This window comes from Enoplosus armatus, chromosome 11 (genome assembly GCF_043641665.1).
Source record: "Enoplosus armatus isolate fEnoArm2 chromosome 11, fEnoArm2.hap1, whole genome shotgun sequence".
Lineage (NCBI taxonomy): Eukaryota > Metazoa > Chordata > Actinopteri > Centrarchiformes > Enoplosidae > Enoplosus > Enoplosus armatus.
Window position 1 is genome coordinate 1,206,182 of NC_092190.1, and position 16,329 is coordinate 1,222,510.

General features: G+C 47.5%; 2 protein-coding genes across 2 annotated transcripts; both read right to left on the reverse strand.

Moving 5' to 3' along the window:
- Positions 1-964: 964 nt before the first annotated feature.
- On the reverse strand, positions 965-6,462 carry pknox1.1 (pbx/knotted 1 homeobox 1.1). The gene is made up of 9 exons (XM_070914275.1): positions 6,363-6,462; positions 5,572-5,743; positions 4,498-4,668; positions 4,200-4,317; positions 3,901-3,998; positions 2,997-3,125; positions 2,818-2,894; positions 2,383-2,576; positions 965-1,146 (listed from the first exon to the last, which is right to left on the reverse strand). The coding sequence occupies exons 1-9, from the start codon at positions 6,389-6,391 to the stop codon at positions 965-967; spliced, it is 1,170 nt and encodes a 389-aa protein (XP_070770376.1). The 5' UTR covers positions 6,392-6,462.
- A 3,638-nt stretch (positions 6,463-10,100) lies between these two features.
- Positions 10,101-15,040, reverse strand: ndufv3 (NADH:ubiquinone oxidoreductase subunit V3). The gene is made up of 4 exons (XM_070914909.1): positions 14,975-15,040; positions 13,634-13,739; positions 12,115-13,191; positions 10,101-10,398 (listed from the first exon to the last, which is right to left on the reverse strand). Exons 1-4 carry the CDS (start codon positions 15,017-15,019, stop codon positions 10,241-10,243), a joined length of 1,386 nt encoding a protein of 461 aa, XP_070771010.1. The 5' UTR covers positions 15,020-15,040; the 3' UTR covers positions 10,101-10,240.
- Between the last annotated feature and the right edge of the window lie 1,289 nt (positions 15,041-16,329).

Genomic DNA, 16,329 nt, shown 5'->3' on the forward strand with positions numbered 1-16,329 from the left:
GAAAACTTCAAAGGGACCCTGGAAAACAGGGCCAGCTAGCTTTTAATTATCAATCTGTACATAAATATTCCTTACAAAAAAAAAAACCAGGAGAACACAAAAATGAAACAAACAAACAAAAACAAACACTCATTTTATATGTTTGTGTATAAAAATAAGCATCTCTCCATTACACCACCCCCCCTCCCTCCCCAAATCTGTCCACCTGGGCTCTGCTCGGCCTGCAGCGGCCTGTGTGAGAGCCCGTGGAGTCAGTCGTAAGAGTGCGCACATCTACTCGAAACACAAGCATGCAAAAAAGTGAAAAGACGAACCCTTACAGATACAACTTTAAAAAGTGTTGGCATCCAAAATTGAGAATTCAGCTGGGGGGAGGGGGGGTAGGGTTAGGGGGGCGGGGGGCAAGAAAAAAAAATTAAAATAAAATGAGAAATCAGTCAACATTTATTAACGGAGCATACAAACTTGCTTCGGGTGTTTTTAACACTTCTTTTTTTTTTTTTTTCTCCTTTCGTCTGTTTGTTTGATTTCATCTGTTTGTTTGTTTGTTTGTTTTTTTTGCTTAAATATACAAAAAAAGTGCACTCGCATACATCAACTAAATTATTTAAAAAAAAAAAAAAAAAAAACCCAAAACAAACGGGTTTCTGAAATGAAACTCCTGATGGGACACACACACACACACACACACACGCACACACACACACAGCATAAAACCGCCGTTCAGCAGGGTGGAGGGTTGGAAGAGTGCAGGACCGTTTCCCGTTGCGTCCTGTAGGTTTTTGTGTTTTTGTTTTTTTTTGTGCTCTATGTAATGTGTGTGCGCACGCGTGTCCGCTTGCACTATGATTCGTCGCGCGTGTATTCCCCGTAGACCTATTTACGCTCGTCTTGTATGTGTGTGTGTGTGTGTGTGTGTGTGTGTGTACGCGTAGACCGAGGGGGGGGGGGGGGGGGGTGTCCTCTACTGCAATGAGTCGCTGTTGTCCAGGCCCAGCCCGGCCATGTCTGCGTCGTCGTCGTCGTCTACGCTGTCCCCCGACTCGTCCTCGCTGTGGCCTCCCAGCATCACCTGCTGCACCGCCAGCGTGGCGCCGTCTGACGTCAGGCTCTGCAGGCCCTCCACGTTCATCGTCACCATTGTACCTGAGAACGAAAAAAAGAAAAAAAAAGAAAAATAAGCTGTTGACACTATTAAAAATGCTCCAGTTTAAAGGATCCATATAGTAGAGAGTGATTATAAAGCAGGTCTGGGTGCTGTATAAATACTGGGAAAGTATCAAAACACTTCCACGGAGAAATTAAACACAGCCCGTATTCAGACACTGCGCCTTTAAAAAAAAACGAGCCATCCGGATTTGCGTAAGGTTGTGATGTCACAGCTATACAGCCGCTGCCCCCAGCGGGTCATCTGATCAAGTAACGACAAACGTGCGCTGTAGCCTACATGTCATGGCAGCGAGTTGTTAGCGGTGCTAACGAAGAGCAAGGACCACACCAGCATCTAACCAGACATTTGCAGTTATGTTTACGTGCCGGTTGATGTGCCGGAGCCGCACCAGCTGAATGGGCAGGCCACTAAAAAGGTGCAGGACAAGGTGTGTGCGTGTGTGTTCACGTCTTTAAGTCAGATAAGAAGGAGACTTAAGCAGGAAAGCTAATGCGGTTGTTGATCAAAAGTCTGTGTGTGTGATCGCCTGATAGCCAATCAAATCTTTGCGTAAAGCAGTAACGTCAGCGTTCTGTGTGGGGGAAAATCTACATTTTTAATTAAAACTGTCAAAAGAAGAGTGGTATTTATATGTATTTGAGCACACGTTTCACCAGGGCCCTGTATCATAAAGGCTAGTCAACCCTGAGATGACTTTAGCTGTGGGTCAGTTACCGTGGTAACAGACGCCGTGAACCCTGACCTTCTCTCGGCCTGACACTCTGTTTCATGCCCTCATTCACGCATACAGTCTTCATCAAAGCGCAATCCCCCGGTTAGATATTAGTTCCTAACCCAAGGACTGTCTTTAATATTACGGCTATTATGATCAATCAAGTCGTCAATGCGAGGACAGAGATCTCTGTATGAAGCTTTGGACACATGAGCCGCTGATCAGGGACCAATCTAATTTGTCATGTTGTGATTGGTTAGTTGGCACATCATGTTGGAGATGGTGACTTTAAGATTTTAAAACTGGACTAAATGTAGTAACATAACATAAAAACACTTAAATAGAACTGCAGTGTTTCCCATACATAGGCTCTACTTGGGTGGCCCGCCCGCGCCTCCCCCCCTCCCCCCCTCCCCACCACAAGTACATTTTTAACCTGTTGGGGAAACTGTTTGGTGCAGCTAATGCTAATCAGCACGCTTCATTAAACTCCGTGAACAGACCACCAGAAAACACTGCCGCGTACCGTCTGGCATGGTAACCTGCTGGTGAGTGCCTCCCCCGGCGGCGATGGAGTCAGGCCAGAAGCGCTGCAGTGGCCGGTTTTGAGGCGTCTTCTTCTTGGCTTTCGGCGTCTCGGAGGAGCTGGCGTCCAACATAGGCTGCAGGATCCGCCTCCGTGCATTTATAAACCTGGCGACACAAGACAACTCAGGCTGGCATCTGTGACGGTACCGTCGCAGACCTTTGCACCTCCAGTTCTGACAGGCTGTGCTGAAATCGCCCCCCCCCCCCCTAAAATTCCACACCGTGGCCCAAGATGGTAAATAAATGTAGCTAGCGAGCAACAAAATGGCACATAACATTGCACTCTGGTCTAGCAGAAGTGGCTAGCCTTAGGCTTGACCTTGGGATTGTGGGCCACCAAACTCACCAGTTGTTGACCTGCAGAAGCGTCAGGTTTGTCTGAGTGGCAATCTGTTTCTTTTCATCCTCTGTTGGATATGGGTGCTACAGAAGAGAACAAAGGGGGAGGGGGGATGCTTCAGTGGTTTGTTTGTTTTGGAGGACTCATGTGTTACATAGGCAAAGACTTCATGCACGCAGACTCACCCCGATGTGCTGGAAGAGCCACGAGCGCATGACATTGGTGGCGTGCTTGGGTAGTACGCCGCGCTTGTTCTTGGTCGAGTTGTCGTCGTGATTGAAGAGGTTCAGGTCCTGGTGAAACTGCAGCTGGAGCTGAGCGGACAAAGACGTTCATTTAGCCACCGACAACACGTTGCCCGCTCTTCGCGTTCCCACACAGTGCGGGTTTCAGTTTTAAAAAACGCTGAATTCATCGCCGTCAGAGGCAACAGCAGTATTCGTAGGTTGACTAGGAATGGAATGATGCTTCCCCTGAATGTTTTCCCAGGCTTGGGAGTGTAATTGAGAACATTTATGACGCTGTGCATTAGCAATGAAGTTCAAAACAAAACAAAAGTGTTTCACTTTCATCGTCAAAATGTTCAAAAAGTTGCCAGTTTTTGGAATGAAACACTTTTAAAAACATAGACTGTGTATAAAGATGCACGATATGACAGACAGCCAGCCAGCCAGCCCCCCCCCCCCCCGGGCTAGCAGCAGTATAGGTCCTAAGCCCCGCCCCCTCCATGTTACCAGATGGGACATGGGCCAAACTAAAAAGAAATAAATAAACGCTGATGTTTGTTCAAGTGTGCATCATTTTTCTGATAAGTTTGGTTCTAATTAGTTATTTGATGCTGTAAAAAAAAGGGGGGGGGGGGGCGTCATGATTGAGTTGAGATTGGGTCGGGCGGGTGTGCGGGTTGTTTTAGACCAGTGGTTCCAAAAACTGTTTGTCCATGTCAGGCCCGACTTGGAAGCCAATTTAAATGTCTTAAACGGCCCCTGCCGTGCCTCTACGCCGCCCCCCCCCCCCTCCCCCTATTTCAGGAACCACTGACTTTGACTGAACACCAGCCTCGCAGTCACAAAGGGAGATGTACTGTACCTGATTGTTTTGGACGCGTATTGTCCCGGGAGAAAGAGCCTGTGTTACCACCTGGCCCTGAGGAGTGACGACTGTAACAGGCTGGTACACGGTGCCACCTGGAATTAACACACACACACACACACACACACACACACACACACACACACACAGCTTATTATAATCTGCTGAGCTGCGGAGCGCAGGCTGCGAAGAGAAAGCTTTAAACAAAGTGTCCCGCTGGTACATGACAATATGTCACAGCTGCAGTCACGACAGTACAGTACCTGAGGGAGGGGTTGTATGCCATGGAGACATACCTGCGACCACCTGGGTGGGGTTAACGGCTGTCACGGTAACGTTCCCTTGCTGCAGGGCTGACGCCGGCACCACTATTTGACCTTGGGGACTGATGGCACCCGAGATAGAGCTGGGGGTCTGCATAACATTGAGCATGGGCCTTAGTCACACGTGTATATGTTTCATGTCGAGGGCTCTTTAACCTGGATTTTGAAAGCATATTGGTTTAACTTGTGCACCCAGTGGAGGTGGTGATGCGCAGCGGCCCACCCGCAGTCCGGTCCGTACCTGAATCTTGGTGGGCGAGAAGCCTTGGACCTGGCCTTGCACGGGGGAGTACGGGCTTCCTGGCTCTCCGCTCAGCAGGGTCTCGCTGTTCATCTTGGTCTTGAGGCAGGCGATGTAGCGGCTGCAGAAGTCCTTGCACAGGTCGCTCACCTTCTCCAACTCCAGCAGGTGGATCCGCAGCACCTGGATGGCTTTCACCATCTAAAAAAGGAGGTCAGAAAAGAAGACCCTTTTTAAACACCACACAGAGGGATGGCTCGATGCCACGTTTTTTCACTAACTAAATAAATCTAAAGACGAACGACTCTTCTCCCCTAAAGGAAGAAATATGGAGCCCAAAACATGACTCCAGTTACCAACAGCGCGCTACACATCTACGCATCTTAAGGCACTCGCAACTGAAACTCGAGTTTCCAACGCTGCTGCCGCCCCTTGAAACGCTCGCATTGCACAAAGTGCGCTCTGCTGTTTTGCCTTTTTTTCCTTCTTCTTCCTTGAGCTTAAAATGACGACAGCTCAATAGTTAAGCATTTACATGATAGTTTAGGCTGATGGATCGTATCTGATTCTACTTTTTTTACCCCCCCCCGATATCTGATCCAGTTATGAATGCAATGCTTTAAGACTTTAAGACCGGCAGATACCCTGTTGATTTGACCATCAAGAGCAAAACCTAAAAGAAGAAAAAAAAAAACAACAACAACAACTAACACACAGGTATACACTCGAGGTTAAAGGTTGTCTATTTCTGTCACTCTTGGTCGGCTGAGGGACTCTGAATTTCAACTTGCCCCCTTCAGGGAGGTCAGAGGTCGCAGCGGTGGACGGGACTTGCATCTCGCCGTGACTAGCGGGTCGCATTTCCTATTTCTTTGTGAAATACCTCCCATTCCCCGTTTTGGTTTTAGTCAAATACCTCAGAACCTTCTTTCCCCCCAGGCATCTGCTGCATGTTATTGTTATATGTTAAAAAAAATAAAACCTTCACTTGATATGAATGATATGAAAGTTTGACTGGTGATAATGTCCCACTCTGTCAAACTACGTCATATCAAACTGTGATGTGTGAACTTTTAGCTAGAAGGACGTGCGGACGTGTCTCACCAAGTTGTCGAGTTCGGGGTCCTCGCTGAAGAAGGGCTTGCCCTCCTTCTCCTGACTGCGGACGAAGTTCTCGATGTCCACGTCGAAGCTCGCCGAGGTGATGCAGTCGGAGCTGAGCGTGGACTGCTCGCACTTCTCGAACAGCAGCGCCAACAGAGGGAACAGTGGGTGGCTGTGAAAAGGTCCGCCCCCACACACGCACGCACACACACACACACACACACAAACACAGAGGACAGGAAAAGTTGCTCAATTGCACGCTTGTTTCAAAATATAAAGCCATATTACACTTTCTGTCTAGCATGGCTTCCACAAAAATGGTGCTGACAGACACCCCAGCAAGTCAAAATGAAGTGAAGGCAAACTGCTGTAAGTAACTGATCATACCCCCCCCCCCCCCCGTCTACTGTAAGTCTATTGTGAACATAACATTGCAGAAATGTGACTCTGCAGTCTGTAACCCAGTACGCTGTCCGAGAAATGAGCTTTTTGTGAGGCCGCCCGTACGTACGCCATGATGAGGCCGTGTGGGCAGTGTGAACGCAACAAAAAAGCAAACAGAACACTTCCATTAGTAGTTAGCAGTAGGTGTTAACACACCCGTTCAACATTTGAAAATGCCAGGGAGCGATATGAAAGTCACATGAACAAAGGGAGGGACTTCCAAAAGACGTCATGTGATATTTCCTGGTGATGGTTTACTCTCTGGCCAATCTGAAAGTGATGGTGTTGTTCTCACTCACACAGACACACACACACACACACACACACACACGCAGACTTGGCTATACCGATATATGGAAGCTTTGTCGGCGTCCATGGGTGTCTGCGGCTCTGCGGGTGCCGGGCTGGGCGCCTCTGCCAGTGTCCCCTCAATAAACTTCTGCTCCGAATCGCTGTCTACCTTGACCACACCTTGCATCTGCAGGGGGAAGGAAAAAATTAATTAATTAAAAAAAAAGAGGGAGAAAAACAAAAAGAAGAAGTGAGGAATGGGGGGGGGGGGGGGGGACAGGACGGCAGAGTGACAGAAAGAGGGGAAAGAGAAAAGGCAGAGAATGAAGAGACCATGAAGGCATCATGTGAAGACCCAAGAGAAGCTGGAGGGCAAAGTTTAAAAAACACAGAGCCTTGCTTCAAATGCGAGCCCTTTGGATAGTCATGAGGACACGGTCGGGAAGCAACTTCCCAAACAACTACGCGTCTGCATTCTTTCACGCCCTTCCAGTCTCTTGAAACTACTTTGAGAGCAACGCTGTGGCTAGCCTGCATCCAGCCAGTGCTGTGTTTCAAATCACAATGCAGGCCTAAAAACACCACCATATCTGGTGTTACGGTGTGATTGCAAATGAGTATATAGTCCAGAACCTGTGTGTGTACATACATATATATATATATATATATATATATATATATATATATATATATATATTAAATGTGACCATAGCCTCTGCGACGCTCCCCTCGAGGCACATTCATGGATTTGGTAGTTTCTCCCCCCCTTTTTCCTTTCGCACTTTTCCACACCGTGCCTGCCTACCAGCGAACCCAGGATCCCTTCCAGAGCACAAAATCCCATCCCCAGCCATGTGACGAGCCCAACAATGACTTAGATTGAGCGCAAACAAGCTAAAAATAATTACTTGCTTGGGGTGGAAAATTTCTCATTAGTCACAGATCCTTCTCGGCTCCAGACTCCCCCAAATTTGGCACTTGAATAAAGATGTTTTGAGAGCATATTTACATAAGCGCAGATACAGAAATACAAGGTAGAAAAAAAGAAAAGGGTGGGGGGGGGGCGCTTTATACTGCATCAGCGTCTTCTCTCACACAGCGATTTGTGAGTGGCCCGCCGACAGATTACTGAAACTGATGTAATGGCGTTAACGTTGCCCGTGTTCTAGTGTTACATGCATAGAGTGTTTCCCTTTGTTGGGCGATCCAGGCGGACTTATCGCCACCAAAAATAACCAGGGGGGGGGGGGGGGGGGTTCCACGGGCAAAGTTGCAGCCTGAGACATTTAGGGGGTCATTATTACAAACGCGGTCCTTTTTTCACTACTGCGGTTGATTATCTTTGGCAAATAAGCAACAAAAAAAAAACAAAGTGCAGTTTCAGCCAGTTGGAGCGGGTTGTGCAGGGCCTCGAGGTTCCCAACCAAAATTTCTCCCTCTCACCCACCTGCTGCTCTCCCTTTGGGTACTTGTCTATGGAAACCGACTGGGCTGCCATCACGTTCACTGCAGATGCTGCAAACACTGGGGCATTATAGGGAGCAGGGACAGGCGGCCAACCTACACAATACACATAGATTCAGTTAAGACTACCTGTGAGATGCACCCATAGTGTAGGCGCGCGCACACACACACACACACACACACACAAAATAGCTTTAAAATGACAGAAATGTCACGATGTCAGAATGAAAGACTGTTTTTAGCTTTGTTAAAACGGGGCTGGTGTGATTTATGGGAGAACGAACAAGCTCATTTTCATACTACAGAAAGAACTGATGTCAAACAGTGATGCTGGTTAATGTAACTTTACGTTGGGTGAGCATTCAAAACAGACACTTGTGATCATGTTTCCTCAAAAATAAAGAAAGAACGTGGGGCGTTTGGAGGACACATAGGACAACTGCAGAAGTAAAATAGATACAATATAGATGACATATTCAAATCTTAAAATGTTCTGCGCTGGTATATGCACACACACACACACACACACACACATCTGGGCAAAACAAGAGGATTTGTAGGCACCCTCGGGGGGAAAAAAAACGTTCTATGAAGGGACTGCGTTTCCCAATTTACTTCGATATATGTCGTCAATATTTACAAATGTTTATGTTCACGCCACTCCAAAAACAAGAGAGGATCGATGTACCGACCCCGGGGGGGTGCGTTGTTATGATAATAATGAGTTTATGTTAACGTTACCCGGGAACTGCTGTTAACACACCCACCACGATGCACTTAGCTTTTAGCCCCGAATTAGCTGCTTACACCGTTTCTGGCGGCACGGGGAGATCAAAGTTTACGAAAGCCATTGGGCTAACATCAGCTAACTATGCTCTAACTGACTAAGACTAGCGTTAGTGTCGTTCGCTGGCCAGGCAGCGCGGCTGGAGTAACGTTAAGCTTTGTCCCCGTCCCCCCCCCCAACAATATTTAGCTAGCATACAACATTAACGCCACATTCGCGTTAGCTCGCGAACCCAATCTTAAGGTTAACGCAAAAAGAGCAGCCGTCTGGCCGAGCTACGGCGAACGTTAGCAAGGTGGCTAACTGTTAACTTAAAAGTGTTTCTCGTGCTGGCATGGTGCGGCCAAAAAATGCAAAGCGCCATATTTAGCAAGGGGGAATCATTGCCAAAAAAACAAGCTAACCTAGCTAGCCAGGTACAAAAAAAAGACCCCGCTGCGGATTGATACAAAGCGAGCCGTTTGCCCATATAACAGGACAGCTTCGATCGTTTTGGCGTTTTGTAAATTAACATTTTAAATGAATATGCATTTCTTGTCAGCTGTGTACAGTAATTCGACTGCAATGATGTTAAGACGCATTGGCTGCACACCAGGCTAGCCCGGTTGATCCTCAAATCCTTCCCACATCAGTCAATCAATCAAGCGGGGACAGCTGCCCTCTCCTTCCCCTCCCCTCCGCGCTAACGTTACAACTGTCGGGCCTCGTTTCTAGCTCTCGCCCTTTGCTTTTCCACAATCCTCCTCTGCCCCCAAAACGCCGACATATTTTTTACCCCCCCCTCCTCCTCCCTTGTATACAGATTTTTTTTTATTCTTCCCGGAGCTCTGTCGCTTCTGCTTCCCTTCCAAAAACACCCTCCGCTGCCCTAACTAGGTCCGCGCTCCTCGCCCCGGGGCATTTTTGCGTGCGGCCCAGATTGTTTGATTGATAGGGAACGGAAAAAGAGGGATTTTGAGTGACAGCTTACCTGAGTGCCAATCTTCGTCACACTGACAAGCGGCTGCAGCAATCGGGACCCGCAGTTGTCGCGTTGCGTCATCGCGTAAGGGCACGCAGGGGCGCTCGACTCATGCATATGTATGAGGTGGGCGGAGACATGACGCACTGCTGCCTGAGAGTCCCTCTGCACCCTGCTGGGGTTTTTTTTTGTTTTTGCTTTGCAAAGCTATTCTCTGCCCTCATTTACACAACACATTTTCTATGTATATCTCCAGCTTTACACTCCTTTTATGCATGTTCCGGCATGATATACACACTAATACACAAACTTAACAACAGATGCCAATTTGTTTTTCCTCCTACAAGAACACATATAGCTAGGTTAATTAGGGCATAATGTGCACACAGGCAGGCTCAGGGAGTGAAAATTGTAATCATTAAAATAGAAACACAGAGAAACCACTTGCACACTCAGCTCTATTCAAATGACCCCCCAAGGCAGGAAAGCAGCATAAAAAGAAGCGTTTTATCTTTGCCTTTCCCTTTGTACGCCTATTCTTTTTATATAAGGCAAAATAGAATCACACCAGGCAAATGCAGATTTCATTTCTCATTTGTGTACTTTAATAATATAACATTTTAACGGCAGAATTCCATGCAGATCTGACAGATGGGAGGGACAACACCATCACCACCATCTTTTAAGCAATATAAAAGGTTTTGCAGCCGGGCCGGCTCCTTCTAGTGTTTGACGGAGGAGGGCTGAGGGAGACGGAACTTGGCCATCTCTACGTCCAGGTCTGCAAACGTGTAGGGGTTGTAGCCGTGGTGCTGGTAGTTTTTATAAGAGGTGTTGTCAAAGGGCTCCTCCGGCTCTGGAGGGGCGGCTGCGGCAGACTCTGCAGAAGGAGGGGAAGCAGACAAAAAGGGGCATTTCAGAGAACTGAGTCTGGCACCAAGGTGAGCATACAAATCCTCCTGCTGTTCATGCATTAAAAACAGAAATAGCACAAGGTTAGCCGAATGCAACACTGGGCCTAATCCCTATGTCCTTGTTACGGCTACTGATTTTCAGGCAACGAAAGCTGTAATCAAGACTCAATCTAGGCATTTCTGACGAGCGGCAACGAAAATGTGGCTCCCTTTGGGAATATTCCGAAAGATTTCTGAAGGGACAGCACATCTACATATTCACACATGCTGACAAAAGGCAGTTTATGGTGGGGCATTTCCTACGGCGGCAGGCCGCATTACCCCCAACAGAGTGTGGAGACACACTGGTGTGAAAAGCCTCAAGGGTCATGTTTGTGAGGAGGGGGGGGGGGGGACACCATGTGAAGGTAAACATGCTTGCGGACAGTAAAGACAGCCCGTACTAGAGAAATAATGATAATGAGTCAAAATCGCAGTGTCACATAATGTTGCTTAAACGCCAATTTACTTTTACATCTCAATCTGTCCGGAGAACCCCCTTAGCATGCTGCGACAGTAAAAGGTTATAAACAACATATGAGACAGAGGAAGAAAAAAAAAAAGTCTCACACATTCACAATCACAGAGATAAATACATTTGAAAACACATTTACATTTTTCATTAAATCAACGCTGCACTAAACCCAAAGGCTTTCAGGGTGAAGAAATGAACAAGTGGTGAAATTAATGACCAAGGAGAAGGAGGAGGAAGAGGAGGAGGGGGGGGGGGGGGGGTGTTCCTGAAAGCAGAATTACCCAGTTGGTCAGAGAAGTGTTTAGCAAATATAGTTAAAAAAAAAGAAAAGAAAAGAAAAGAAAAAAGCAGCTGTAGTTACAGGGATGTTTAGGATTTGAATCTGTGAGATCCATTGCTAAAATACTGAAATACTCCCGCCGGCTCCGACCCACTCCAGGCTTCTGCTCGTCCAAGCTGCTGTCCCGTGTCAGGGGACAGGAGGCCCTTTTTTACCACGTCTTCCCTGTAACCACAGCACGGACCACGTGCACTCTAACGTTACTGTTAGCGATAGCATTGCCAGGCACAGCGGAAACCAGACGATGGCATTATTCACCTGCAACGCATGGTTCATATAAAACAGACAGTACAAACGAGCCAAAAATGAGCGAATATTCATGGAGTGGAAGGTGGATTTGGCAACTGTGAGGAGGCTAAGTGAGAGTGAAAACAAAACAAAACAAAAAAAAAAAAGAGAGAGGTCACAAAAGGAAGGAAACAGAAACACGAGCAGGATAAGTGTCACAGCATGCAACTACAATAGTTGTGAGGAAAAGGAATGCACCAAAGCCCGGTTAAAGTACACGTGCGCTACATGCAACACAACCTAACAGGAAACCGAGGCAATGGCAGGTTAGATGTCGCAGTGATGGAGCAAAAGCAAAAGTAAAAAAAAAAAAAAAAAGTAAAATTTTAAAGAATCCAGGGGTGATATTGAAAAAGCAGTGAAAACGACAAATACTACTACTGTATGTGAGGGAGCTGACGCCTGGTTAGCACCTTAACAGTACACTGAATGTGTTATGGAGGGAGAGAGAGCGAGAAAAAGTCATCTGTGGATCCCCATAGAAGAAAAGGGAGAGGTAGAGATTTTTTTTGGGGGGGGGTAGGGTGGTGTAGTGTGTACCCTCAGATGGTTCAACTGGGGCCTCCGCCTGCAGCTCCTCTCCTGCAGCCTCAGCTACGGCCGGAGCGGGGTCCACCAGCTCCTCTGCGCTCTCCGCGGGGGCAGGAACTTCAGCCGCAGCCTCGGCAGGCGCTTCAGCGGGGGCGGCTTCGGCTGCTGCCGGCTCCACGGCAGCCTCCACGGGGGCGGCCTCGGCGGCTTCTGCGGGGGCTTTGGCAGCTTCTGCGGGGGCTTCGGCAGAGGCAGGCTCTGCGGCTTCTGCAGGAGCGTCAGCCTGGGCCTTTTCTGGAGTTTCAGCCTCCGTCACAATTTCAGGTGGAGTTTCTGCTTGGGCATTGGGGATGGCAGGAGACGCAGCATCTTCTATTACTTCTGGAGAGGGTTCCACTGCAGCTTCAGGGCTGGTCACAGTGCCCTCTGGAGTGTCTTCGGTAGTGGTGCAGATCTCAGGAGCGGAGTCTACTAACTCCTCAGAGCCAACACTGGGTGCCTCCACTGCTTCTGTGGGCGCTGCTGCTGCCGCCGGAGCAGCCTCAGCAGGTTCTGGTGGAACTTCCTCTTCAACTTCTGACGTGACCTCTTGGACATCTGCTTCTTCTTTCACACTGGATTCTGACACCTCCGGTGGTGAGGACTTGGTCTCCGTCTTCACGTCTCTTGACTTCTCGTCCTCAGAGTCTGAGTCCGAGTCCGAGTCCGAATCCGAGTCGCTGGACGATGAGGAGGAGGACGACCCGTCAGTGGCGGAGGTGGCGGCCGGGACTGCATCATCTGCGGTGGCTGCAGCTGGAGTGCCTGCATCAACCGGGGGCTCATCAGCCGGGGGAGCCGCGTCGACTGCAGGTGGGGCCGTGTCAGCGATAACCTGAGGGACATCTGGGTCAGGAGCTGCCGCCTCCGGCTCACTGGCAGCAGTGACAGGCGCCGCAGCAGCTGCTGCAGCTACGATTGTTTCTGCGGTGGCAGCGGGGCTGGCCGCTGGTTCAGTTACACCTACAGACTGTATTGAAAGTCTAACTGGGAAGGCAACTGCAGTCTTGTGGGCTAGCAAGGCGGCTCGCTCATCCGGAGCCTCTGCTGCAGAGGAAAATGGTAAATGGGACAAGAGCGGTTAAATAACGACAAAGTGACATGACTTCCAAATGGGAATCAAAGTGCCCTAAAAAAAAAAGTTTATCTGGCACCATTAAAACAATATACATTCATCAAAATACATAAACTTACTGTTAACCTTGTTTATACGGTCAAAGCAACATTATAAACTTAATTTCTTAACAGTGAATTATTCTGGATGGAGTGGATGACTGGAAGAGAAAGCAAACTTTAGACCGTCCTGCACTGTAAGAAAAGATGTATGCATGTTAAACTTATATGCACATATAGTGTGTAACATTACAGACCAAAAAAAAAGAATAAAATGGGTAAAATATCATTAATACGCAATAGCAAACCAGTCAGCAAAACCTGACCCCCTAAATGTCACACCTCTACGAAGCGAACAGAATCAGAAGGACCTTACTCTTGCTTGCAGCCTTGGTCTTCTTCGCCGGCCTCGCAGGCTCTTCGGCCCGAGTGCAGAGCGGGGCGGTCGAGCTCAGCACGCCCCAGCTGTCCGACCGGAGACACTGCGGGTAGGGGGGGGGGGGCACAGACATCATATTTGGCACGGGTGGTGGGCTTTGTCACTTTGTATCACTTGGGATAAGAGAGTCTCGAGTGTCTTGGTGTAGTTCATGGCTGCCTGGATACTGATCAGGCAGCTCCATCTTAGCATCAGTGACGGCAGACGGGAGATACAAGTGACACTCGTTTTGTCCGTAGACTGTACATATAAAGAGACCGGTTGCAGTACAGGCCATAAGCCCCGCCCCCTCCGTGTAAGCGGATGGGTTTCCCAAAGATTGGTTTCTGTCATTGCAGGTGGTTCTTATCACGCAGATGTTTGCTCAAGTGTTCGTTTTCCCGATAGGCACGGTTTCAATAAGACGCGCCGTTCACATTTGAACACTCGGAACATTCACCAGCGAGATAAGAACTTCCTAAAATGGGGAAAACGTATTTGACGTGTGCTTTGGGGAGCCGTCATGTCGTCCATCTTTACATACAGCCTATGACTTAGACCAACCAAGCAGGGCTCTTCCAAAGTATCCAACCCCCCCCCCCCCACAAAAAAACAATAACTCTTTCAATGTAAACATGTGCATGTTGGTGTTGTTTTAACGTGGCCTTGAAAAAAAAATGTGGACCTGTCCTTTTAATGTATTTGATGACATCTAGCTCTTCTTCCGAAAGCAGGGTGGCTGCACTAAATCATGAGTCCGTTTTAAGGCAGAAGCTCCGGCTAAATGAATGCAATATCTCGGTGGTCGTTGCGGAGTTTTTAAAATGACTCGTGTGGACAAATGCGACGAGGTAACTTCACTTGTCGGGTGTTTAACTGGCCGTTTGTCGCGTTCGGCGTGTGTTTCGTTCATGTTTAGTGGGAAGTCAGTTAGCCGCGTCACTCGGTACACAGAAAAGCAGCTCACTTTGTATTTTTCTTATCCGCCATTGTCGCGTGTAAACGGCCCCTTCCAGAAAGTTTGGGTTTGCGCTTTAAACTATAGCGCTGTGCTGAAAACTGATGCAAAACATGTGTGGTGTGTACGTAGTAGAAGAACACAGTCTATGCCCTTGTTTTCGGTGGGGATAACCGTGAGAGCGCAGTCTCGGGGTCAGTACGGACGGGACACCCCTCCCGCCCGCCGTCTTGGGTCGCCTGTACACGCACAGGTATGCATACTGCTCTCTATGCAGGCGTGGTGTCCACACAAAACGCACGTAAAGACGTTTGTGGGGAGGCAATTCAGTTGATACTTACCTTGAGGGAACCCAGTCGCCCTAACCGCAGCAAGGAGGTCGCCATTTTTTTTTCGTGCTCCCTGTGTTTTGCTCCGGTCGGAAACGGTGAGGGAAACGCGACGGTTCCACACAGGCTCCGGCGTGAACAGAACCACCCGTTTTCTCAGTCATTTCGAAGGTCACTTGTTTGAAACGTTTTCACTTTGTAATCACTTAATTTGACCGTATTATAAATACATAATACGTGTTTATACCTTCAAAATAATTTAAAGGCTGCCAATGTCAACAGTAAACATTTCAAGGGCTTTCTGCTTCGATAAATAAATACATCCATATATAGCTAAGATATGCGGTATATTATAATTCATATACCTTCAATTCTAATATACGGTATAGGTTAATTATAATACACAGAGACAGACCGTAGTCTCATATAAATTATACTAACTCTTTAAATCCGCTAGATGGCGCAATTAATTCATTTGTATCACCAGTGATGAACGTAAGCTATATGCAAAGCGGCAGTATTACCAGAAATAGTGCCATCTTAAAATAAAACATATATAGATATAGGCTACTTTTTGCCAAATATTATATTGTCCACTTATAAGCAGGCCTACAGACAGGAAGCCGGCCTACAGTCTACAGTTGTTATAATTAGTCCCTTAATAAAAGACGGTAGTCAAACTTTCTTTTAACAGCTTAGGGAAACATTTTATAACACCGCATAACCGGGAAAAAAACCCAAAAGTTCAGCCTTAAAGAAACAGTTCCTGTGTCATATGATTATAGTAACACACACTTTATACCTATCAAGAGACGTTTAACTTCCTGGTTTCAGCTTCATAAGGTTCATGTGTTTCCTGTGCAGATGACAGAGGTTTAGCTCAGTGGTTACTTCTCAACATTGACAGTTATTCCTACTCCAACGGTCCGCGGGCCAGGAGTTCGCACCACGGGCGCTGCCCTCTGTTTTTTTTTTTTTTTTTTTAATACCCCATTAACTCCTCTTTGACTGCGTTCATATTATTTTGGTCAATGTTATTATACAGTTATGATCATTTATTCATAAATATCACCCCTGATTATATGTATTATGCATACATATATATACACACACACACTATGTCACTTTGATCGGGAGTATCAGGAAACGACAGGAATGGTTCTGGCATTTCGTTTCATTTTTGTGACCAGTACGGAGCGTTCAACCTTTCAAAAGTGCAGTTTAAAAGCGTCGGCCTGCAGTGTTTCGTATGCAAGCAGTTCCACGCGTGGGCAGAAGGACACCATCCATTAATGAACGCAAGCTCGAAACAGGAAACACAATGTACCTTCTGAGTAATGTGACTTACTTGGCCTAACAAAAAAAAT